This window comes from Lynx canadensis, chromosome A3 (genome assembly GCF_007474595.2).
Source record: "Lynx canadensis isolate LIC74 chromosome A3, mLynCan4.pri.v2, whole genome shotgun sequence".
In the NCBI taxonomy this organism is placed as follows: domain Eukaryota; kingdom Metazoa; phylum Chordata; class Mammalia; order Carnivora; family Felidae; genus Lynx; species Lynx canadensis.
The window spans coordinates 79,061,112-79,086,413 of record NC_044305.1 but is presented as its reverse complement, the minus strand read 5'-3'; the positions used below and the strand labels follow the sequence as shown (position 1 = coordinate 79,086,413).

The 25,302-nt window shown below is 36.0% G+C and overlaps 1 protein-coding gene across 2 annotated transcripts in view; it reads left to right on the top strand.

The window, feature by feature from the left end:
• The window catches only part of XPO1 (exportin 1), a 45,543-nt gene that overhangs the window by 3,170 nt on the left and 17,071 nt on the right, over positions 1-25,302 (top strand). Inside the window, exons 2-5 of one of the 2 annotated variants that reach the window (XM_030310671.2) lie at positions 1,409-1,540; positions 6,725-6,826; positions 10,261-10,333; positions 25,049-25,110. In XM_030310671.2, coding sequence (XP_030166531.1) covers positions 1,415-1,540; positions 6,725-6,826; positions 10,261-10,333; positions 25,049-25,110 — 363 coding nt within the window. In that variant the 5' untranslated portion in view covers positions 1,409-1,414. Of the gene's footprint in view, positions 1-1,408; positions 1,541-6,724; positions 6,827-7,920; positions 7,985-10,260; positions 10,334-25,048; positions 25,111-25,302 lie in introns of those variants that run through there. The other variant, XM_032592650.1, reaches the window with a different exon arrangement.

Here is a 25,302-nt window from a genome sequence, read left to right as displayed (position 1 = left end):
GGCTTTGAAGAAAAAGCAAAGGAAAGATCTTTATAATGCTGGGCAATAAAAATGTGAATGTGTGCCAGCATCTTGATTAGAATCCTCTTAAAAAGATAACGTTGCATATGAACTGGTAGGTTTTAGCCAGTATATTATGTGAGGTGAAGAAGCTCATTTTTCTGTTATCATAGAATTTGTATTTATTTGGCAAATAGTTGGCAGGCTTTTATAGCTTTTCACCTTGCCAACGAATACCTGGAAGTTAAGAAAAAAATTCTTCTGACATATCATAAAGTATTTTTTAGACATACATATGCTCAAGGAATTTGTACACTTGTAATTTTAATCTCCAAAATCATTGAGGATTGAAAGAAACAAAATATATATAAAAATTTTAAGTATAAGTATACTGAGTATAAAAGTATAAGTAGACTGAGTATAAAAATTTTAAGTTCTGTTGAGTATAAGGGTACCATATTTGATTGACTTGTGGTTCTTGCTAATTATTGGTATATACTGTAGGAAAACTCGTATACAATGTTTAACTTTTAGCATCTTCCTGTTGTTCTTCCCAGCATATCTTAAAAATTAAGGTAACATGAAATGCAGGGAAAGGAGTTTTACCAAATTAAAAGACCCTACTTAGTTAGGAAAGGGGAAATCCACTTAAACTTCATCTGTACCTAAAAATTTGAGATTAAGACTTCGAACTGTATCGATTTTTAGGGCCATAAATTCCTAATAGTTTCATTTAAAAATAGGTTGGGGGTGGGGTCTAGGTGGTTTGGTCAGTTGAGCATCCAACTTCGGCTTGGGTCATGATCTCACTTTGTTAGTTCCAGCCCCATATTGGGCTTGCTGCTGTCAGTGCAGAGCCAGCTTTGGATCCTCTGTCCCCCTCTCTTTGCCCCTCCCCCACTCCCACTGTCTCAATAAAAAAGATTTAAAAAATAAAGTTAAATAGGTTAGGAGTAATTATTTTTATAGTTAAGGTTTATTTTGAGAGTGCGCACCTGCATGAGCACGGGAAGGTCAGAGAGGGAGAGAGAGAATCAGAGGCAGGCTCTGCACGGATAACGTAGAGCTCCATCGGGCTCAATCTCACAAACTGAGATCAGGACCTAAGCGGAGATCAAGAGTCAGATGCTTAACCCACTAAGCTACCAGACACCCCCAGGGGTAACTTTTTTTTAAATATGAGTAGAACAGTAAGAGTTTTCTGTGGTCTTAAAATAGATCTTAATAACTAAAGCAGTTAGAGTATCTTCACCACTTATTTGCTTTTACTGTTTATTTAGGTAGCCTTTAAAATACTTGTTAAAATATTTGCAAGAACATGGTTGAAGTAAAATAATATGAATAGAAAGTTCTTGACTGGTAATATCAAAACTTCATAGGCACCTTAAATTTTTTTCTTTATTTACAGTAATCTATGCCAGCAATTATGACAATGTTAGCAGACCATGCAGCTCGTCAGCTGCTCGATTTCAGCCAAAAACTGGATATCAACCTTCTAGACAATGTGGTGAATTGCTTATACCATGGAGAAGGAGCCCAGGTAAAGTAGCTGATCAAAACTTTATAACATTCTTGTAGTGTAATGAAGTTGTTCATTTAGAATTAGATTTTAAATTATTACCTTTTTAAAAAGTGTTCCATAGTTTGTATTAACTTGGAAGTATATATCAACCAATGAGAAGTGATCTGGAGAAATTGCAGTATATTTTGACATGGTTAGAGTGAGATATTTTGGAATATTATACTCGTTCTATCTTTCAGAAACCTTTACCGCCATTTAATGAAAGACCCCCATTTAAAATATTTACTAAATGCTTTGTAGATATAAAGGCTGTACATATTTTATGTGTGTAATATATTTGGAGTAAGGATTCTTGTATTTTTGAAATATGTAAATTACAGAAGTACTTCACAGGTAAAACTTGTTTTAAAATTCCCAGCAATACAGAGCATCTTAAGTTATTTGAATTTAAGACTTGTAAAAGTGGTACTGTTAATGTAGGTAGTTATCTTACATATCCATGTTTTGAACAGTTGAAGGTTTGGGGGTTTTTTTTTGTTAAAAACACCCAGTTGAAAGAAAAACGAGAGAGGAATGTTCATAAATGTTTTAATTGTTTTACATTACAAGAAATTAGGCAATCTTGAATCTTCACTGGAATTAATCACAAAGAATTTTAAATCAGTAAAGTTTTCTGTTGTTGGATTTAAGTCTTTTAAGGTGATGTAACAAATATTAGTACAATTTTGTTGCCAAAACGTTATGTTTCTAGTAGATAATGTCTAGTACTTTTGAAGTTACTTATGTTCAAGAGATTAGTTTATATTTGTGTAGTTAAACCCTGAGTACTATCATAACTTTAGAAACCTGAAAGGTAGAAATTCTTTCTTTTATGGACAGTATGAAAAACAGGATGTATAAGTACCAGCCTATGCATAAGTATTTCCATTTCTTTTTGAAATCTAACATTTGTGGTTTCGCTGTATATAATAAAGAGAAAATTTAAAAAGGGGGCCATGAAAGTTGTATGAGCAGTAAAAACTATTCTGCAGACTTTGTGATAAGCTTGTTGGTCCAGTTTTATAACTCCTAGGGGCTTTTGGTCAGCATTCTTGTCTCCAAAAGTCTTCCTGAAAAAGTTATTCCATCCTTACCATGTAGTTGTTTCTTTGTGCTGTGCATTCACTGTGGAGCTTTAAGCTTCATTTCATTCTAACATGCATGTATGGAAAGCAGCTGCTTTTGGAAGAAGGTATGGAAGTAAGGTTGGGCTCAACTTTGAATGTATTCGAAGCACAAGTCTTGTCGCCTTTAGGAAGATGGGCATTTAATTTTGTCACGTTGCTCAGCTGCTACTGCTGTTTAAATCTTTGTTGTTTTTTAACTTGGCTCACAACATCTAAAACTATGATGGATAAACAAAGAGACCGGTGTTTTTCTAGGCTTAAAACTAAGAAGTAGCAGTAATTTTTTTTTTTTTTTTTTTTTTTATCATGAAGAACATATTGGTACTGGGATACCTGGCTCGTTCCGTTGAGTTCAAGCCCCATGCTGGGTGTAGAGATTACTAAAAAAGTAAAGATAAATACTTATCAGAGGTGATGCCACTTTTAGTAACGTTTCACAGTATTGAGAGTTAATGATTTGTTTTAAATTTGACTTTTGAGTAAAATGTAGGCTTAGAAAAGTTTTCATATTTTCTAATTTTGTTCTTTTTTTTTTTTTTTTTTTTTTTGAGAGAGAGAGTAGGACAGGGATAGAGAGAGGGAGACTGAGAATCCCAACCCGGCTATCAACACAGAGCCCGACTTGGGGCTCAAATAAACCATGAGATCTCAACCTGAGCTGAAATCGAGAGTTGGACACTTCTGAGCCAACTGGACACCAACTGAGCCACCCAGGCACCCTTAAATTTTCTATTTATCAAGGCAAAATAAACTTTCCCCAAAATAAGAATTTTATATTTAGTTATATCATAAGATGAATAGGTTGTGTAAAGATAATTGCAAACTGTTATATTGTAGATAAGGAAATGGAGGCTGAGAGCTTAAAGTCAGCTGAGAACTTTTTTCTAAAAGTCATGTTTTTTAAATTCTAGTTCAGTGTATTTTACATGTGCCACCTTTTGAGGGTCTTATTTTGAATAAAAAGAAGCATAAAGCTGTTGTGGAAAACATGTTTTTAGTGATAGAATCTTGATTTTAGTCCAGTAAGGTTTCTAGTCACTACTCTAGAGTCTCAGCCACAAGGTTACCAACTTACTGAAGACAAAGATGGTGGGGTTTGTAAAACCACCTGTTATAGTACCTGATACTTACAAGGCATTCTATTTAAAAGGTACTTTGGGAAGTATAATGAAGATTTACCATATGTGATGTAAACTCATTGTGTTTTTGTTTTGTTTTGTTTTTTTAATTTTTTTTTTTTTAACGTTTTTATTTTTGAGACAGCATGAGCAGGGGAGGGGCAGAGGGAGAGAGGGAGACGCAGAATCTGAAGTAGGCTCCAGGCTCTGAGCTGTCAGCACAGAGCCCGACGCAGGGCTCAAACTCACAGACTGTGAGATCATGACCTGAGCTGAAGTCGGACACTCAACCGACTGAGCCACCCAGGCACCCCTAAACTCATTGTTTTAAAATACAGTAAGGTTTCTTAATTTTTTCCAGTTTCAAAATAATGTACTAAAAAATGGCAACTAAAGGACTACATAAAAAGTATTTTTCTATTTTTAACCAAGTTAGGCAGCCAGGGGGGAAAAAGATATATAGAAGAGTTGGGTGTTTTCTCCAGTATTGTGTGAGGTGACTTGAACTCAGTCTATTGCTTAGCAACTAAAATACTTTCACCATTCAGTAAGTAACACAGGGAGATAACAAATTTTCTCTTCCTTTAGTTGCCTTTTTCTTTTTTAGCTCCTTTTGGAGTTTTAACTTAATAAAAAAATATTATAGAAGGATAGTGTGGTTGGGGCAAAATTAAGACCCTAAGATGGAAATACTAGAAATAACTTCAGAGAGTAAAATGACCGCTAAAAGGAAGGGACATGATTTATGCAGAGTTTTAATGAATGGTTAATAGTGTAGGGAGTATTCACTACGTGCACAATGGTCATCACTTCAAAAGTTCTGACAGTGTCTTAACAAAATATTATTAGGCATGGATCTTTGGTATTCTTATTCTCTTGATATTTGTTGCTATTTTATGTGCAAGACTATAACTAGTTAGAAATGAATAGATCTAGTTAGATGCTTTCAGGGAGAGAATCAAAACATTTCTAAAGTGTGCTTTGGCCCTAGATAACTCAGTTCACTATTCTTTTAGCTTTTTTTCATCATATAGCATCATTATAACTCCATAAAACTATCAGTCCCTTAATGAAGTCAGATCCAAAATACTTACATAATAAGAATTTATACTCTGGCTTTAACCCTATGTATATTTTTAGGTTGGAACCCAGGCAACTGGTTTTCCTTCCAAGTTACATGGTGGTTCTGGTGGTGGTGTCAAGGTGCAAAACCACTACTTAACATAGTTGGGTGTATATTTCTCAGTTCTTCTAAACAGTAAGCAGTGTCTATTGCTGATTGGGTGGTAGGGAAAATCACTGTATTTGCTACCTAAGGAAAATAATGCTTAACATTAAAGCCAAAATAAGGAGCATGATTTTTTTTCTTCTGTAAGTTTGAATAAAAGCTAAGTTAAAGAAGATTATGAGGTGTCGGTCAGAGAAGGTTCCAATTGGAAGGCTTCTTTTCCCCTTTTTGATGCTTGCTTATAAACTCTTAACCAAGTTGAATCAATCTGACAGAAAGGTAATTGGCATTCTAAAGCCATCAAACTTTTTGATTTCATGTGTTAGAAACAGGTAAAAGGTAATTAGGGAGGATCCAGTTGAGCTACAAAACTGCCTTTAAAGGTCAAAAGATTAAGCTCTTCTTGAAAAAAAAATCAGAATTAACAGCCTTTGGTAAAATGTGTTCATCTCCTGAAAAACTATAATGATTAAAATGAAGATACATAGTATCAATATGGTGAGATCTCAAACTCCATTGTCAGTCATACCTTGCAATAAAGCTGAAGGAAAGTGTCAAATGAAAAGAGCAAATTGTAGGATTTTTATAGTATGTTATTCATGTAAAATTTAGTGACCACACAACTGTATTGTTTATGAAATTTATACACATGCTGTGAAGACATGGACAGAAAAAGACACCAAATTCATGAAAGTGATTACCTCTACAGAAGGAACAAAGGAAGGAAATGGCATTGGAGAAAGGTATAAAGGTGATTGCCAAAAGTTTTAGATCTTCTACGTTTAAAAGAAAAACAGATACAAGTAAAACAAAATGTCAGTATTTATTCTAGATCATGGCTATATACTAGGTTTTTACTATTTCTGGGTTTGTATTTTAAAGATAATGAAACGAAGTTTTTGAAATAAGATCGGATTTAATATGACATTTAGAGGAATTTGAGAGAGTGTAAAACAGATGTATTTACCATAAACTTAGACTTTTTAAAAAGGGTTTAAGGATCTTCATGTTTTATATATATCTACAGGTATTTGAGGTTTGTGGCCTTACTTAGACCTAGTTTTTTTCAGTCTTCCTATGAGATCTATTTTTATAGTAAAGTTTGTTAGAGGTATCTTGGTAACTTGTAAGGCAGAGTGTACCATTACATAATTTATCTAAGTATCTGAATTTTTATATGTTGCTTTTGGTTGATTGTAAATGCTGAGAACTCATTTACATTAGTCTTTGTTAGCATTGGTTGAACTTAAGATCCGTTTTGAGGATACCAAATAAAGTAGATGGCAAAAAAAAAAAACCTATTGTTTCAAAGGGGTGAATATTCCCATTTTAAACTGAAATTTGGGATGACTAGGTGGTTCAGTTCTGCTCAGGTCATGATCTCATGGTTTGCTTTGTGAGTTCAAGCCCCACATCAGGCTCTGTGCTGGCAGCGCTGAGCCTGCTTGGGATTCTCCCTCTCCCTTCCCCCATCCCCTCTCAAAATAAATGAATTAATTTTAAAAAAAGAAATCGGATTTTAAGAGTGATAATGGACATATTTATTTGTATATGGACTCATTAATTTCTTGTGTTTCAGAAAGTTAATAGAATCACTGTCCCATTGGGATTTGTGCCTTGCTCGGTACCATTTTAATGAATGATTAAAAAGAACAAGTGAGCTTAAAATTATTTTCATGTAATATTTTAGCAAAGAATGGCTCAAGAAGTACTGACACATTTAAAGGAGCATCCTGATGCATGGACAAGAGTCGACACAATTTTGGAATTTTCACAGAATATGAACACGAAAGTAAGCAAGTGGTGGTTTTAAAATCCATTATTTCTTCTTTTCTTCCAGTCATAAACTTTGAGGAAGGTATCTCATTTTTAGTATTAGTGTTTGTTATCTCAAACATTTAATATTGTTAACTTATTTCAAAATTTAGTCTTAAACATAGAATTAATTCTTGCAAATAGTCCTAAGAATTATGAATGAAGTTTTGTAATTGGGACTAGAATGCAAGGTGGCTTTTTTTTTGGTTGTTTTTTGTTTTTGTTTTAGAATATGTATACAGATCTAAGTAGCATAAATTCTGGATGTTATTCAGATATGAAACATAACATCAGAGGAATTTTGGGCAAGTAATCAATATAATACAGGTTAGGCACCTCCAACACGAAGTTGTGTGGGCAGCAATAAAACCCTGCTCCATGGTAGCAATGCTCTTAATGGGACAGCACTCAGTTTTTATTTGCAATTGAAAAATGTTATAATTTGGGTCCTTTTTTCCTAGTTTGAACAGAAGGGTTGATCAAAATGTGTTTTGACTGTTTTAGGCTTGATGATTCACACTTCTCTTTAAACTGCCTTGAAGTAATAAAATACCATGCATGGCATTCTGTTTAATACACACAAGATTTCCACTTGGTATACATTGTGTTAAAACAGAAAATAGCCATTTTCACATCTGTTTCTGAAATCAGACTGTATTAATTAACAGTTTTAAAATATTGATTAGTTTTGACATCTTGTAAATTTTAGAGCAAAAATACAGTCCAGAACTTCCTCAAAGTGCTAACCTTAAGTAACATAATAGTGTTTGCCTGTTTGCTTGCCTGGTAAATTTTGCTTTTTATACTGACAGACATTACTAATGTTTAAGTTGATTTATCAACAGTATTTTTAAAAACTCAAATTTGTCTTGTGAAAAATGAGATGATTAGAGGAACAGAAAGAAAGCAACAGGTAAAGAATTCTTCAATTTACATAAATTACAAATGATTTGGTGCTAAATTTATGCACTATGACATTTGGCTTTTATGCAATCATTTTTTTTTCTTTAAAGATGTTAACACTACCTGATATTAATCATAATGTTCCATTATGTTGATTGCTTGTAATAGGAAGAAAAGGGGTGTCTTCCTGTGCAACTGACACAGCTAGGCTTTGACGGCAGGCCTCCACAAGGTCTACCCTTTTGATTCCCTTTAACTGAATTCTGTTCATCAATTGTTTTTGTTTCATGGGCGGTGGGAGGGGAAAGGGGAATTCAATGCATAAAATAAGTATTTCTAAGGGCTCAGTAGAAATTTCTACCATAGGGATCATTTCATGCATTTATTTTTTCATTTAGTCTTTGCTGTTATCTGTCCCTCATCTTCATAACTCAGCAGTGGATTTCTCAGGTCCTGAGATGTGACGCAGATACGTAAATAATTCTTTTGAATGATGTTTGGATTATTTATCAGTATCTCCAAAGTAGTCTTTTACTATTGGCCCCCAGATTTGGCTAACACTTAAGATTTTTAATCAAAATACTCTTATTTCAAAAAAATGTGGGTTCTCTTCATATGTAGAGTCTTAAGGTCTAGGAGAGATTCGGTTTTGGGATATTATGATGATCTTTGTATCCCTTCAACTTGTGAAAGCTTTTATTGGGCTTAACTGCTTCGGCCAGGAGGACAGAATGAGGAAAATATGAATTGTATCCTCCGCAAGCTTATGCTACCTTTTTACAGTTGGGGAAAGGACTTAGAGGTTAGTAAATAGGTAACTTAGGTAACAAAGTATCAAACATAAAGGAAGCAGGGTAATAGCCTTCAATTAAAAAGTGTAAGCTGGAAAATATGGGCTAAATAGGGCGAAGTTAAGAGATTTTGCTTCTTCCTGGTATATTTATGGTGGATTTTTAGTTTTTTAAAGATCTTTTTAATTGCTTGAGAATTAACAATATTCCATGTAGTAAGAAGTGCATTGTTTTGACTTAGCAAAACGTTGACAGTCTGATTTTGTATCTAGAAAATTAAAGTTTTTAGGGTAGTATGTTCTTAAAAGTTAATTTAAAATTTCAATCAGAATATCACCTTTTTTTGCCTATTTTTCTGAGGTCTAGACCTATAAAGGAATTATAAATGAACAGGATAGAAAGTTTCCCTATTTACTGCTGATTATGAAACCCTTTAATGGTATCAAATTTGTAATTTCAGAATTTTGCTTTGGCTTTTTTATTTTGGAAGTCTTTTTAAGGAATGTTCTGCAAATGTAGGATTTTAGTTGAAATGGCAAAATTTTCTTGAAAAGTATGAAATGTTAAAATGAAAGAAAACAGCAAAAACGTTTACTATTTGAGCACAATGTAGTTTGGGACAGTCTATATTGTGCTTTGGATAAAATTAGCATTCACATGATCCCTTTGGTTGAAATACTAATGCTCCTATTTTATTGTGTGATGACTAACCATTTTAAAGATGAACTCTTATTCTCAGCCAAAACTTGCAATCTGAGGTTATATGTCTATATATGAATGAGTTTATCTTTCAGGTATTATAACTAATTCTTCCCTAATTCAACCAGTTGAGATGTACCACAACAGTTTTGTCCCTTTTCTTCCTCCTGTCTATCCACACTAATTGGTCATGGTAATAATTTTGTGTAGTAACTTGTATAGCATTATAAATTGTTGTGAACATTGTTGACTATTTAGAGTGAGTAATGAGCAGGAGGGACAAAATGGCTTGAAAGTGGTATCTGTATTTATTAACGTACTTATATTTTTAGTAATGACTTTTATATTTAGGAAGGAATACCTGAAAGATAAATACAGATTGCAACATGCGTTTGTGTATTATTTTTGACTGTGCACAAAAGTTTATCTTTAAATTAGTAGAAATAGCAACTGTAAGGGTGGGATTAAAATTGAAAATTAAACCCTTGGGCTGTCTTGCTGCTCCTTAAGTAACACACCAGTGATGTTTGTAAACACTTTCTATAGAAAGTATCTGTGACAATACTTTAATACTTGGCCAAGAGCTTACAACTCCTAGAGGATGGTAGGGAGCTTGAGAGCATCCAAGCTGCTAAATTCTTAGGAGCCTGGTCGTGTTAAAGTACGTGAGCCTATGAGCAGTCATTTATGCTGTGAATTCATATCTGGCTGCTACTTTTCCTTCTACAGATAAGCCCATTTGGCTGCTAAAGGGCTTTTTATTTGGTTCTTCCTCCTGGTGTGAGCATGTATAAACAGCAGGACATTAAATAGAGTAGTAAACAATAAAATGAGGAAAATGCATGAAAACTCAGTATATGGGTGAATAGATCCTTGTTTAATATATGTAATTAAACTTGGTAGCATAATGTTTTTGAAACTTTAGATGTAAATGTGTGAATGTCTGTCCATTTGTGAATCCTGAAAATTGCCAGTCTTATAGCAATATGTTCACATGGTTCTATTCTCCAATTTTCAGTATTATGGACTACAAATTTTGGAAAATGTGATAAAAACAAGATGGAAGATTCTTCCGAGGAACCAGTGTGAAGGTAGGAAAATGCTTTGAAGAATTGTAAATCCAGAATTTTATTATTTTTGGCATTTGTATTATAGTTGAATATCAGATGGGGGATTGTTAAATCTTTAGTAGTTTGTTATGCTTTAATGGAGATTATGGCTTTCTTCATGTAGCAAAGCAGGGGGAGGAATTAGTTTACCTTTTGGGGGAAAGAGGAGGCCAAAGCGGTTGAACTGTTTACAATAAGTACCGTGATAAAAAGTATATATCAACTTCTAGTTAATTGGGACCATGTTTGAAGTGAGTGAAATTTGAATGTGTGTTCTTACACATGGGTTTAAGTTTGCCAAATGGTAACTGACAAGTGATAAGTACTGTAGTACCTGAAATAATACATCAATTTAACAAAGCAAAGGAAAAACAAAATTTTAAAAGTCACGAGGCTTTACCTTTGGAAATTCTGGGCGAGTGCTAGAAGATATGGACTTCTAACTTAAGGAAAGAAAAGAAAATTAGGATGTGATGATGCTTGCTATTCGTATTTAACTTTTGCCTTTGTACTGTCTCAGTAACAGTCCTGTTTAAGAAACTTGGGGCAAGCTTAATCTCTTGGAGTATATTGATGTAGTTACTTCCAGTTTTCATATACTGCCTCTGTCACCTACTTTATATCCCTTGTTAACCTCTGAAAAATATATAAGTACAAGCCTGAACTTTATAATGGGGAGTATGCTACTACTGGTGGCAGTTTTTTCTATTAAAACCAGTCTCCTGTCTTGGACTGTTGATCTTTAATATGTCTTTTTTCACTTGCTTTTTCATGTCTTTTTTATGGTGGAGTAATGACCTGGATTTACTCAGCTGGTCTTTCTCTAGAAAACTGACATCTTTCTGGCATGTTTTTTATAGGTGAATAAGACAGTTTTTAATGGCAGTATCCTTAATGTACCATAAGCCATAGAGTAAGAATGAGAGTACAGGGGGAAATACTGCCTTCAAAAAAAGGTTCCTATTTCTTTAAATATTTTATTTGGGGTAGAAACTATTTTAGATCATGTTGTGTGACCTTCTCAGAAGTTAGTAAGTCCAGTTTGTTTGGACCAAATAGATCCTTCATATCTCGTCACTGCCCTTTAGGGATCTTCGGAGCACTTCTCGTTCCTTTGCTGCTGTTAAGTCCCTCTTTTGTTTCTAAACACATAGTTTAGTTTAGTTTAGTTTAGTTTAGTTTAGTTTAGTTTAGTTTAGTTATGTGGCCTCTTACCACATAAGGATTGCACTAGATGATTCTTCGACATTTTTCTGACTTTGAAATGAAACAATTTATAATGATACTAGCTGATCATGGTTCTCCATGAAAAAATTTCTCCATGAAAAAATTGGAGGCTAAAGGGTTCCCTGAGGATTTGACATTTTTAGCCTTCTGCATGAATGAGTAGTAGTAAGTTTTGGTTTTTATCATAAAGTCCCAGTGCTTCTCATGTTTATGTGTGTCAAATGTGCACATACTCCAGGGTGTGTAAAACTGTTTACTTTTGAAAACCTGTCATGTTTGAAAAAACCGGAGAGAGACATGGTGATTATTCTGCCTGTAACATTTCTAGACAAAAGAATATTGTTAAGAAAATTGAAGTGAATATATATTTACAGTATTATACTGTATATAATTTTTTAAATGCACATATGAATGGACCCATCCACTTCAAGCCTGTGTTGTTCAAAGGTCAGCTGTTATCTATAAAACGATTTATCAGGGGCACATGGTTGGCTTAGTCAGTTGAGCATTTGACAATTTTGGCTCAAGACATGATCCCAGAATCATGGGATGGACCCCGGAGTTGGGCTCTGCATTGAGCATGGAGCCTGCTTAAGATTCTCTCTCCCAAGGTTACTGGGTGGCTCAGTCAGTTAAGCATCTGACTCTTGATTTTGGCTCAGATTGTGATCTGACGGTTCATGAGTTGGAGCCCCATGTTGGGGTCTGCACTGACAGTGCCGAGCCTGCTTGGGATTCTCTCCCCCTCTCTCTACCCCTCCCCACTCGTGCTCACTCTCTAATTGAATAAATAAAATAAAAAACCTCTCCCTCTGCCCCCCCTTGCATGTGTGCTCTCTAAAATAAAATAATAAAGATTTATCAGAATCCCCTTTCCCCTGGTATTTCTCTTAAAGACTAATGATAACGATTAAGTGGGATCTAAACTTTATAAAAACCACTCACATGATGGTTGCCATTGTCAGTGAGGTCATTACATGGAGGAAAAAGTGGTATAACTTCTAGGATCTTTCATAGGCTTGTTGGAAGAGCATGTAATGTGCCTCCCAGAGAATGTGAATTCCAGATTTAAATAGGCAACAACAACTTTGCATGATGCATTTAGTGTGATCGTGTTTTTAAAGTAAAACATTGGGGGGGAAATTCAGTACTCTCTGAATTTTCTAATTAATTTAAACGTTGTCAATCCTGGTAGGGTTCTCCAATCTTAAGCTTTCTTATCCCCCAAAGTACACTAAGTTTTCTGAGTGTTACTTTTATTTCATCTTTAAGTAACTTAAGTATTGGGAATAAGTTTGTGTAACCCCCAAAATAATGTATATTCTTTTTATGTACAACTGTCATGTTTTTTAAAGCTGTTGTCTCCACTTGGTAGCTATTCCTCGTCCATCTTCCTTAGCATATATATTTATTTACCTAGTACATATATTGTGTTTCTGCTTAGTACAAAGCATTAGTTGGTATTAAGTCTATGTAAGTGTATCCCTATACCAACATGCAGTAGTTGGGAAGATAATAGAAAAGTTAAATAAGGTATATATAATGAGTGCTACTCTCACTGTAAAAGAAGGGGATGATGATCAGGCTGAGCCCTTTAAACCGCTCCTTCATGTAAATGGCAGTATTTTAAAGGAAGAAAACATTTGCACAGACAGCAAGCCAAAATAACTTACATTTTTCCAAACTAGTTTTTTTTGTTTATGTTTGTTTGTTTTGAGAGAGAGAGAGAGCGAGCGAGCCTGAGCTATGGAGGGGTAGAGAGAGAGAATTGCCCAAGCAGGCTCCGTGCTGTCAGTGCAGAACCCACAGAGACTGACACGGGGCTCAGTCTCAACAACCATGAGATCATGACCTGAACCAAAATCAACAGCTGGATGCCTAACTGACTGAGCCACCCAGGCGCCCCAGAGAATTTTTGTTTCAATTAAAATTTTTTTATTGAAGTAAAATTGACACACAGTTTCAGGTGTACAATGTAATGCCATGCTCACCGTAAGTGTAGCTTCCATTTGTCACCATACAATGCTGTTATAATATCATTGACTATATTTTCTATGCTGTACCTTTCATCCCTATGATTTATTCCTTCCATACTGGAAACCTGTACATCCCTGTCCCCTTCAGCCTCCCCCTCCTTTAGTGTTTTATTCTTCATTTTTGAGAGAGAGCATGAGCAGAGGAGGGGCAGAGAGAGAGGGAGACACAGAATCTGAAGCAACTCCAGGCTCTTAGCTGTCAACATAGAGCCTGACTCGGGGCTTAAACTCTGGAACCGCAAGATCATGACCTGAGCTGAAGTCAGACGTTTAACCAGCTGAGCCACCCAGATGCCCCACCCCTTCACCCCTTTACCCCTTTTGCTTCTGTGTAACCATCTGTCCTCTAGGTAGCACTAGTTTTCTCTTTATATATGGGTATGTTTCTGCTTTGTTTTGTTGGTTTATTTTGTTCCTTAGGTTCTGCATATAAATTAAATCATGTGGTATTTTGTCCTTTTCTGACTTAGTTCACGTAGCATTATACCTTCAAGAACTCATTGTTTTTTGTGGCTGAGTAATAATCCTTTGTGTGTGTGTGTATTTAACCCCACATCTTCGTCCATTCATCTGTCGATGAGCACTTAGGTTGCTTCCGTATCTTGCGTATTGGAATTAATTGCTGCAGTAAACACAGGGGTGCATAGATCTTGTGAATTTGTGTTTCCATTTGAGTAAATCCGCGGTAATAGAATTACTGGATCATACGGTATTCCTATATGTAAGTTTCTGAGGAACCTGCACATACTTTTTTCCACAGTGGCTGCACCAGTTTACATTCCTACCAACCATGCAAGAGGGTTCTTTTTTTTCCATATCCTTGCTGTGGATTATTATTTCTTGTGTTTTTGATTCTACCATTGTGACAGATGTAAGATGATCTCTCATTGTGGTTTTGGTTTGCATTTTCCTAATGATTAGTGATGTTGAGTATCTTTTCATGTGTTTGTTTGCCATCTGTATGTCTTCTTTGGAAAAATAACTATTCAAGTCCTCTGCCCATTTTTAATCAGATTATATGGGGGATTTTTTTGATATTGAGTTGCAGGCTTTTATGTATTTTTGATGTTAACCCCTTATTGGATAGATCATTGGCAAATATCTTCTCCCATTCAATAGGTTGCCTTGTTTTGTTGATGGTTTCCTTTGCTATGCAAAGTTCTTTTATTTTGGTGTAGTCCCAATAGTTTAATTGTGGTTTTGTTTCTTTTGCCTGAGGAGACATCTGTGCTAGGTCTAAGAGATTACTGCCTATGTTTTCTTCTAGGAGTTTTAGATTCATGTCTCATATTTAGGTGTAACTCTCTGTTAAGGTGTGTGTGTGTGTGCGTGTATGCGTGCGCGCGCGCGCGCGGTGTAATAAGAAAGGGGTATAATTTCATTCTTTTGCATGTAGCTGTCCAGTTCTCCCAACACCCATTTGTTGAAGAGACTGGTTGCTAGACACTGAAGTAATTAAAGGTACACTAGGACTGTTAGTGATGTTGATTATCTGGGCTGCACATCAACATGAATTTTTCCAGCTAACCCTCCTCCTTTTTTAAAAATAATGTTTGCATTTGGATTAGAAAATTCTAATTAGAATTAGAAATTCTAATTTGATCCTCCCTGGGAAAAAAAATTTATCTGTATAAAGATAGCTTTATGTTTTGTTTTGTTTTGAACCAGAGGATCATGATTTAATCTGTTAAGGCATATGGCTTACATGTCCTTTCATTTCATGAGATAAGAACTTACTATAGTTGAAAAGTCGTGGTCAATTTATGAGTAGTCCCAAGTGATAAAGTCGTAATTGGACATTTTGAAAGTTTGGGTGCTTAATTAAAGGTAGTTGGGCAATTAAGTTCCTGAGTTGTATACTTCTGTGTTTTAATTTGAGTAAGTTGACAAATCCAGTTACCCAAAAGATTTTTACTCCGTGCCCTTCCTATGGAATGAGGCATATGGTACATTTATTTGTTTGTTTTAAGTTTATTTATTTTGAGAGAGAGAGAGAGAGAGAGCAGAGGAGGGGAGGAGAGAAAGGATCCCAAGCAGGCTCCGTGCTCCCCACGCAGAGCCTGAACCAGGGCTTGGACTCACAAACTGTGAGATTGTGGCCTGAGCCAAAACCCAGAACCGGACACTTAACCGACTGAACCACCCAGGTGCCCCCATGGTACAATTATTAGTATGATCTTTATGCAAAATATTTTACTCCTCTGAATCTTGACTGCTTTGCAACCATTTTGGGATATGATAGAAAAGGTAATGTGTATAAAGCCCCTGGGCCCTTCTAGGTGCTAGGTATGAATACACATCCGGCATGTGTTTCGCCAGTCTCTTTCCACAAAAATGTATTCGTTTCACCAAATAACCTTGAAATTTCTGCAGTAGCTTCCTAACTAGGCTCCTTAATACCTACTTTTGTGTGTCCCCTATATTTACCACAAAGGATTTTACCATGTTTCGTTTATTATTTTAGTGCAGAGAATTGAGGGGGTTGGTAAGGCCAGGAAAGGGCCATTGAGGTTAACTCAGATGTTAGTAAACACAGGAAGCAGCTACTAACCTTAGGGAAGGGGGAACAAAAGGAAAGAGATGGTTATCAAAACCTAGAAGCTGTTCACTTATACAATTTGATAAGAAGTTTGACTTAAGCATATACCCATGAAACCACCACTGTAATCAAGGTCTTCATCTTTGTGATTGCCTTCTTTTTTACCCTTCCTCCTCCCCAGTCTTTCTGTCACTTACTTGATTAGCTGGAGTAGAATGGCTGGATAATATGGTAGGTGCATGTTTAACTGCCAAACTATATTCCAAAATAGTTGTATCATTTTACATTCTCACTAGCAGTACAGTTGACCCGTGAACAGTGTGTGTGAGGGGTTAGGGAAGCTGACCCCCTGGCAATCACATACCTGTGCAAAACTTTTGATCCCCCAGAATTTAACTACTAATAGCCTACTGTGTGTTGCCTCATTGATAACAGTTGATGAATACATATTTTGTATGTTGTATGTGTTTTATACTGTATTCTTAAAGTAAGCTAGAGAAAAGTGTTAAAATCATAAGGAGAGTACATTTACAGTACTGTACTGTATTTACCTAAAAAACCCACGTATAAGGGGATCTGTGTGGCCAAACCTGCGTTGTTCAAGGGTCAACTGTAATCAATAAATCTTAAATAAACGGTTGTTTTGTGATAAAATATACATAAAGTATACATAACCATTTTAAGTGTGTAGTTCAGTGTTTGTAAATACATTCATAATATTGTACAACCATTATCACTATCAATCTCTAAAGTTTTTTCATCCCAAATTGAAACCCTACCCATTAAACATGAGCTCTCCCATTATACTGTCTCCCCAATCTCTGTTAACTACTTAACTACTGTTATGCTATCTGTCTCTGTGAATTGCTTATTCTAAGTAACTCCTGTAGGTACAATCATTTTTATGTGTGTCTGGTTAACATCACTTAGCACATGTTTCCAAGGTTTGTCCATGTTACAGCCTTCGATATCTGAATTTCATTTTTTTAATGAGTGAATAATATTCTTTTGTAGTCTATACCACATTTTTATTGGTTCATCTGTGGGTGGATGTTTGGGTTGTTTCCATCTTTTTTGCCCATTATAAATAATGATGCTATAAATGTAATAAAATTTAAATTCCTTATATATCCTTTATAGTTCTTGTTCAATATCTGAGGCCATAAAACCCTTTTAAGAGTGATTGATGTTCTGGGGTACCTGGGTGGCTCGATCAGTTAAGCTTTGGACTTTGGCTCAGGTCATGATCTCATGGTTCAGTTCATGAGGTCAAGCCCCATGTCAGGCTCCACACTGGCAGTGCAGAGAGTCTGCTTGGGATTCTCTCTCCTCTATCTCTGCCCTTCCCCACTTGTGCTTTCTCTCTCATTGTCAGAATAAACAAAAGAGTGATCATTGTTCTTACAGCTTGTTCCTCCTGAAATTACTAAACATGCAGGTAATAATCGTTCTAGCCTATCTGTGTGAGCCCTGGGTTAAGAATTCCCGCTTTTGAGGGGTGCCTGGGTGGCTCAGTTGGTTAGGCGTCCGACTTCAGCTCAGGTCATGCTCTTGCGGGGTTCCTGCGTTTGAGCCCCGCGTCGGGCTCTGTGCGGGCAGCTGAGAGCCTGGAGCCTGCTTTGGATTCTGTATCTTCCCCTCTCTCTGTCCCTCCCCCATTCGCACTCGGTGTCTCTCTCTCTCTCTCTCATTCTCTCTCTCAAAGATAAACATTAAAAATTTTTTAAAATTCCCACTTTTGAATTGATTTAGCTGTCTCTCATTTTGCTGTTTGTTATCTGAAGTATTGAATTGAGTGAAGAGTAGGAACCATACTCTGGATTCATCTGTACAAGAAGGTGTAAAGAGGATAGATAACTATATTTTAGTGTCTGTCTTTCTGATGGTCACTGTTGGTGGTTAGATGGACAGATATTTGTGATAAATTTATGGCACAGGGAAAGAACCTTACTTTCAATTAAAATGGCTCTGATGGAGAAATGTACCAAACTTGCATTGTTAGAGCTTAAGAATGTAAAGAAATATTTAAAGTGGAATTGGAGGGGCACCTGACTGGCTCAGTCAGGAGAGCATATGACTTGATTTGAGAGTTCTGAGTTTGAGGCCCACATTGGGGTAGAGTTTACTTAAAATAATAATGCATAAATAAATTTATAAAGTGGAATTGGATACTTTTAAGTATTGCACAGTGGTTGGAACTGGGGTGAACTCAGTTTTGTCTGTAGTTTTGCTTTTATAATAATAGTGTGTTGAGATTTTGTTTTCTGTAATATGTAAAAATTAGCCACTGTGAAAGAGGAATCAGAATGTGCAACTTTTTTTTTTAAATACTTATTTTTGAGATAGAATGAGTGGGGGAGGTGCAGAGAAAGAGGGAGACAGGTATGAAGCAGACTCTGCACTGACAGCAGAGAGCCCGTTGTGGGGCTCGAACTCAGAAACTGCAAGATCATGACCTGGGCCAAAGTTGGATGCTTCACCAACTGAGCCACCCATGCACCCCCAGAATGTGCAGCTTTTTTATTCAACATATTTTATAATTTGTCTAGGAATGCAGTTTTTCTTAGTAGGTAGAATCATGTATTTGGTGGAAAAGTTGCTGACAATCTATCACTGACCAGATAGGATGCTAAGGTAGAACCTTAAGTAAATTTTGAAAAGTAAGGCTTTTGCTCCCAGGGGACTATGACACCAACAGGAAGTTGTAGTCAGTAATAAGTTCTCATATTTTAAATTTGAAATTTTTAGTTTTAGTGAATCCTCTTTATGAAATTCAGGTTTGGTAATGGATTTCTTTTACCCTGTCATTATCCACTTTTTGGAAGATATTCCTAGATGCAAGTAGCTTGCAAGATGATGTGTAACTTCTAAGGCAGGATGATGTTTATTTTATATTTTCTAATGTTTATTTTTGAGAGAGAGAGAGTGTGAGCAGGGGAGGGGCAGAGAGAGAGGGAGACACAGAATCTGAAGCAGCCTCCAGGCTCTGAGCAATCAGCACAGAGCCTGGACACAGGGCTTGAACTAAGAAACTGTGAGATCATGACCTCAGCTGAAGTTGGATGTTTAACCCACTGAGCCACCCATGTGCCCCAGGGTGAGGTTTATTTTAATCTTTTTTAAAAAAATTTTTTTTTTCAACGTTTATTTATTTCTGGGACAGAGAGAGACAGAGCATGAACGGGGAAGGGGCAGAGAGAGAGGGAGACACAGAATCGGAAACAGGCTCCAGGCTCCGAGCCATCAGCCCAGAGCCTGACGCGGGGCTCGAACTCACAGACCGCGAGATCGTGACCTGGCTGAAGTCGGACACTTAACCGACTGCGCCACCCAGGCGCCCCTATTTTAATCTTACCTTTTAACTAGCTAAAGTTGACATGCTCTCTACTTTCAATAAGTTTATGTTGACTGTTTAGCATTGCTTGTTTTTTTATTTTAATGTTTATTTTTGAGAGAGACAGACACAGCGTGAGCAGGGGAGGGGCAAAGAGGAAGGGAGACACAGAATCTAAAGCAGGCTCCAGGCTCTGAGCTGTCAGCACAGAGCCCAATGTGGGGCTTAAACTCATGAACTGTGAGATCATAACCTGAACTGAAGTCCGACACTCAAGTTACTGAGCCACCCACGCACCCAAATTGTTTATTGTAAATAAGACTGTCAGAAGACATTTTTCTTTACCTTGAGAAAATAGATTATAAGAGATAAATGCATAAACATGGATTTGAGAATTTTGCATCATAATATGCTTTTCCATGACTAGTTTGCCATTTTTATGCTAGTGTAGATTTTAAAGAAAATATACATGGCCGGCCTTTTTTTAAAAAACAGCACTTAAAAAAATAAAATAGCAGTCTTCAGTACTTTGTAGGTTAATTTAAACTTTGGAGGTGAATTTTTGTTCAAATTGAGAAGAATAGAATGAGGAGCTATAGATAAAAATTTGTTAAAAGTGATTTTATGAATCCCTTGAAAAGCTTGATGACATAGTAACAAGAACATAATTGTGCTGAAATGTTACTGATTTTTCAAAAACTTTTTAATTTTATATTTGTGTGTCTTATCGTTTCTTCATTCCCAAAGAGGAGCTTAGAAAGCTGCTGGAAGAAATATCCCAGGTTCTTCACATACACTTTCTGAATGATAGGAAACAGATAATTTTATATTAATAAGTTTTGACAGATAATAAAGTTTTATATGAATGTGTATAGGGAGTGCCTTATTTTAAGAAGTTTATATTATGTGAATGTCTCTTTTGCACGTGACAGACATGAATTCGTTTGGTACAAAGAATAAGACACTGAGAATATATAATTTTCTGTCAAATCTCAGATAATTTTCTGTTAAGTTTCAGAAGCTGAGCTTCTCTAATAGTTGTCAACATTTGGCTTTTCTGCCTTGATAAGCACGATGTCATTGCGCTATTTCTTTAGTTTTTATTTAAAAGTTGTTTTTTTTTTTTTTAAGCTTACTTGAGAGAGACAGAGACCATGCGAGTGGCAGAGGGCCAGAGAGAGAATCCCAAGCAAGTTCCACAATGCCAGTGTAGAGCCTGACTTGGGGCCCTAACTCACAGAACCGTGAGATCATGGCCTGAGCCAAAACCAAGAGTCGGACACTTAACTCCGCCACCTAGGCGCTCCATTTTGGTATTTATTTACAGTTGTAAAACTCCTCCTCATTGAGCTGCTTTTTTAAATTTTGGGTAAGCCATGGAATGTACTTGGGGAAGAAGTTAGAGTACTTAATGAAATAAGCTTTGTACCTAGCAATAGGAGATTCCAGACACTTTATGTGCAGCAGTACTTGATCAGAAAAGGCGTTCCGGTGTTCTGAAGGGATTGAAGTCCTGTCATTTCAGAGTGACATTAAATTAAATTAATATTATATTGTCTGTGAGAAATTTCCATTTTTGTTTTCCTACTATTTTCATCATTTACGCTTTGCTTCATCTACAGGTGAACCTCAGACCTCTGAAAACAGGGAGAAGATACTTAATTGATTTAATTGGTAACAGAAGAGTTGAAGGATCTATTTGATCCTATTTTACTGTTCCCTGAGGCTGAGAAAAGCCTCCAAACAGATAATATGTGTTCCAAATAGAGGCAGCAATAGTGGTTTTAGACATTGTTTCATTCCTTATGACAGATTAAGAAGAAAACTACTAAATTTCATATGGTATTGTCTCTCCTTTAACAGAGAGAAGGCAATATATTTGTTTCTGTTTTTAGGCTGTTTCCCATGTTAAGAGGATTCAGAGGGATGTTTATTGTTGTTCATATTTTTTTAGAATTGTCATTTAATTTTTTAAAGATGCTTTAGTAGTAGTAATTTATGTAAAGAACAGAAGGACCAGCGATACCATATTTACGTTTTGGTTAAACCTTCTGGACACTAAGGATATGTGGGATTGTTTTGTGGGTTAGCTTAAATAATTGGTAAAATTTAGCTTTTTTTTTTTTAAGTTTATTTATTTTGAGAGAGAACACTGGGGAGGAGGGAGGGAGAGAGAGAGGATTTCAAGCAGGCTCCATGCTGTCAGCACAGAGCTCTACACTGGGCTTGAACTCACAAGACTCTGAAATCATGGCCTGAGCTGAAATCGAGTTGGATATTTAATCAACTGAGCCACACAGGTGCGCACCTAGCTTGTTTTTTAAAACTGATGTATGGTTGTTAAAAGAAATGATTCATGTACAGAAGCACTTGTTTTAAAATAAGTTTGATACTCAGAGCACCTGGGTAGCTCAGTTGGTGACAGTGCAGAGCCTTCTTGGGACTCTCTCTGCCTCTCCCCTGCTCATGTGTGCTGTTGCAATCTGAAAATAAATGTTAATAAAACAAATTTGATAATCTTATTTCCTTTTTTTAGTAGTCTTATTAAAACTAGACCTGATTTTGTGTCCACATAGCCTTCTTCTTGTTTTAAAATAATTTTAGACTGTAGAAATGTTGCCCAAAAAATATAGAATGCACTTAATACCTTTTGGTTTATTCTAATACTAACAAGCTTCTGCAACCATAATAAAATTATCAGAACCATAGCAGGGGGGTTGCCTGCGTGGGTGGCTCAGTCGGTTAAGCATCCGACTTCAGCTCAGGTCATGATCTTGCAGTTTGTGAGTTCGAGCCCCGTGTCAGGTTCTTTGCTGACAGCTCAGGCTGGAAGTTGCTTCAGATTCTGTGTCGTCCCCCGCCCCCCACCACTGTGTACTCCTCCCCCGCTCAATGTTGTCTCTATCTCAAAAATAAACATTAAAAAATTTTATCAAAACCATGGAAAGAACATTGGTTCGGTACTATTAACTGAAACATGCCCATTTAAATTTCACGTGTTTTTTCTAAAGGCCTTTTTCTGTTCTACAGCTTAGTGTGTTTTTTTTAGTGTTCTTATGTGTGATGATTCTTAATCCTTGCTTGATACATCTTTGACACTTTTGATGAGTTTTGATCATTTATTTATTTTGTAGAGTGTATTTCAGTTTAGGTTTGTCTTAATTCCTCGGGATTAAATGGAGGTTCCATGATTTTTTGGTAAGAATGTCGTAATGGTGTTGTATGTCCCAGGTGCCTGGGTGGCTCAGTTGGTTGGGCATCAGATGTTGGCTCAAAGCCTGGAGCCTGCTTTGGATTCTGTGGCTCCCTCTCTCTCTCTCTGTCCCTTCCACACTCATGCTGTCTCTCTCTCAAAAATAAATAAAACAATAAAAATTTTTTAAAAATAATGGTGTTGTGTCCTCAGTCCACCAAGACAGGGTATGTAATGCTAGTACATTTATTTATTATTAACATTTATTATCTGGTTATGGTGGTTCCTGCTGTTTTTTTAACAAAATTACTGTGTTTATTCCTTGAAAACGATCTTGGGATAATTGAGATCACACTGGTATCTTATTTTTTCTGAAAGGTTTTCCCATTCTTTTTTAGCATTAATTGATAGATTTTGTCTGCAGCATTTAGTATTGTGGTCTTTGCCTAGGGTAGAACTAGCTTTTAAAAATGTAAATGAAGAGTGCCTGGGTGGCTCAGTTGGTTGAGAATCCCGACTTCAGCTCAGGTCATGATCTCATGGTTTGTGGGTTCAAGCCCCATGTCAGCTGTGCTGACAGCTCAGAGCCTGGAGCCTGGTTCAGAGTGTGTGTGTGTGTGTGTGTGTGTGTGTGTGTGTGTGTGTGTCTCAAAAATGAACAAACATTAAAAAACTTTTTTATTAAAAAAACGTAAATGAGATAGTTTATATTAGATTGTATATAACAATTAAATTTTTGGCACTTATCAAACAGTTTTTTAAATGTCTCTTAATCTGTGAATATTGATACCATTTAACATTACATTTTCAGTTGATAAATAGCTCTCGTGTGACTTTATTGGACTAGTAGTTTTTTTACAATAAGGAAATTATTTACATAATTAGTGTATTTTAATGTTTAGTTGCTTGGAATATGAAAGAAAATGGAGGAACAAATGGAATAAATTTAATACTTCAGCACATGAAGTATTGAGATGATTTTACAATCAAATCAACATTTTACTGCCTTCATGTCAGCTGTATTTCCTGCTTAATATTATGGGTAAATTTCTTAGCAAATCCCCTCTCCCTGAGTTCCAAGTTTGTTACATAAAGCTTGGGGCAACATAGTTCCAGAAGCTCTTGAACTGTATTTCCAAAGGTCAGATAGCTGTCAAAGATGATGATCGTTTGGTACCAAAGCCTAAATTAAATGTGAGAATAGTTTTTATATGGTAGGAAATCATAATTTGTTTATTTAAGGGTCCTACCTCTCAAACCCATTGGATGTATTGATGTAGGAGCACTGTGTAATTTTAAAACTGAAGGGAACTTATAATAGATGTTCTGTAAATTTTGAATGATGTGAATTAAAATCACAGGCAAGAAGTCTTTGTTGTTTAAAGAATAGGTTGTACTATTAAGATATCCTTAAGTAAATAACATTATAAACAAAGCTTTCTCCTTAATTCTTGTGTATTGTAATGGAGGGGACAAGTTAAAATCATTTCCACCTCAGGAGCCTGGGTGGCTCAGTCGGTTAAGTATCCAACTTTTGATTTCAGCTCAGGTCACGATCTCCCAGTTGGTGAAATCAAGCCCTATGTCAGGCTCTGCGCAGACAGTGAGGAGCCTGCTTTGGGATTCTCTGCCCCTCTCCTGCTCAGGTGTACTTTCCTCAAAATAAAAAGTTTCTAGGAATACCTTAATGTTACAATTAAATTTGAAAAGGGGGACAACATCTAATCTTGATTTAGAAATATTTTCAATAGGGGTGCCTGGGTGGCTCAGTCGGTTAAGCATCGGACTTCAGCTCAGGTCATGATCTCATGGTCCATGAGTTTGAGTCCGTGAGTTCGAGCCCCGCGTCAGGCTCTGTGCTGACAGCTCAGAGCCTGGAGCCTGTTTCAGATTCTGTGTCTCCCTTTCTCTCTCACCCTCCCTTGTTCATGCTCTGTCTCTCTGTGTCTCAAAAATAAATGTTAAAAATTTTTTTTCAAAAAAATATATTTTCAATAAACTTACTTAGAATGCTTTTCAGGGGTTTTGTAGTTTTAACCTTATAAAAATAAGTTTATGTTTATTTAAATGAACAACAAATTAATCCCTGGTGGGGTTTTTTTTTGTAATTACATGTTGACTGATAATAGCATTAAAGAATATCTTAGAATATAATCTGTAGTTGTTAAACCTATACATGTGGTAAAGTTAACAAAAGTTAAAACTTAAAGGGTAGTACACAAAAATGATGGGCATCATTCAAAAATGTAAATATTTCTGATGGGATAGGGGTTTATTATCTGACCTTTTATCTTCCCCTTCCTCGGTTTTTTGTTACTGATGATTTATTGGCGTGCTATGAAAGTGTTGAATATTTTTTTTTTAATAGGAATTAAAAAATACGTTGTTGGCCTCATTATCAAGACGTCATCTGACCCAACTTGTGTAGAGGTAAGACCATTTTTGGAAATTAGTGTGAGAATTTAAAATCATTTAAATAATGAATCTTCAGCTTAAATCTACTCCTGTCACAGACATACAAACATATATGTACAATCATTTACAGTAGATCTGCATTCATTTTTTTCAGAGGAATTCCTTTGTGTTCTTACTATTTCTTATTTTAGACATTCATTTAATCTA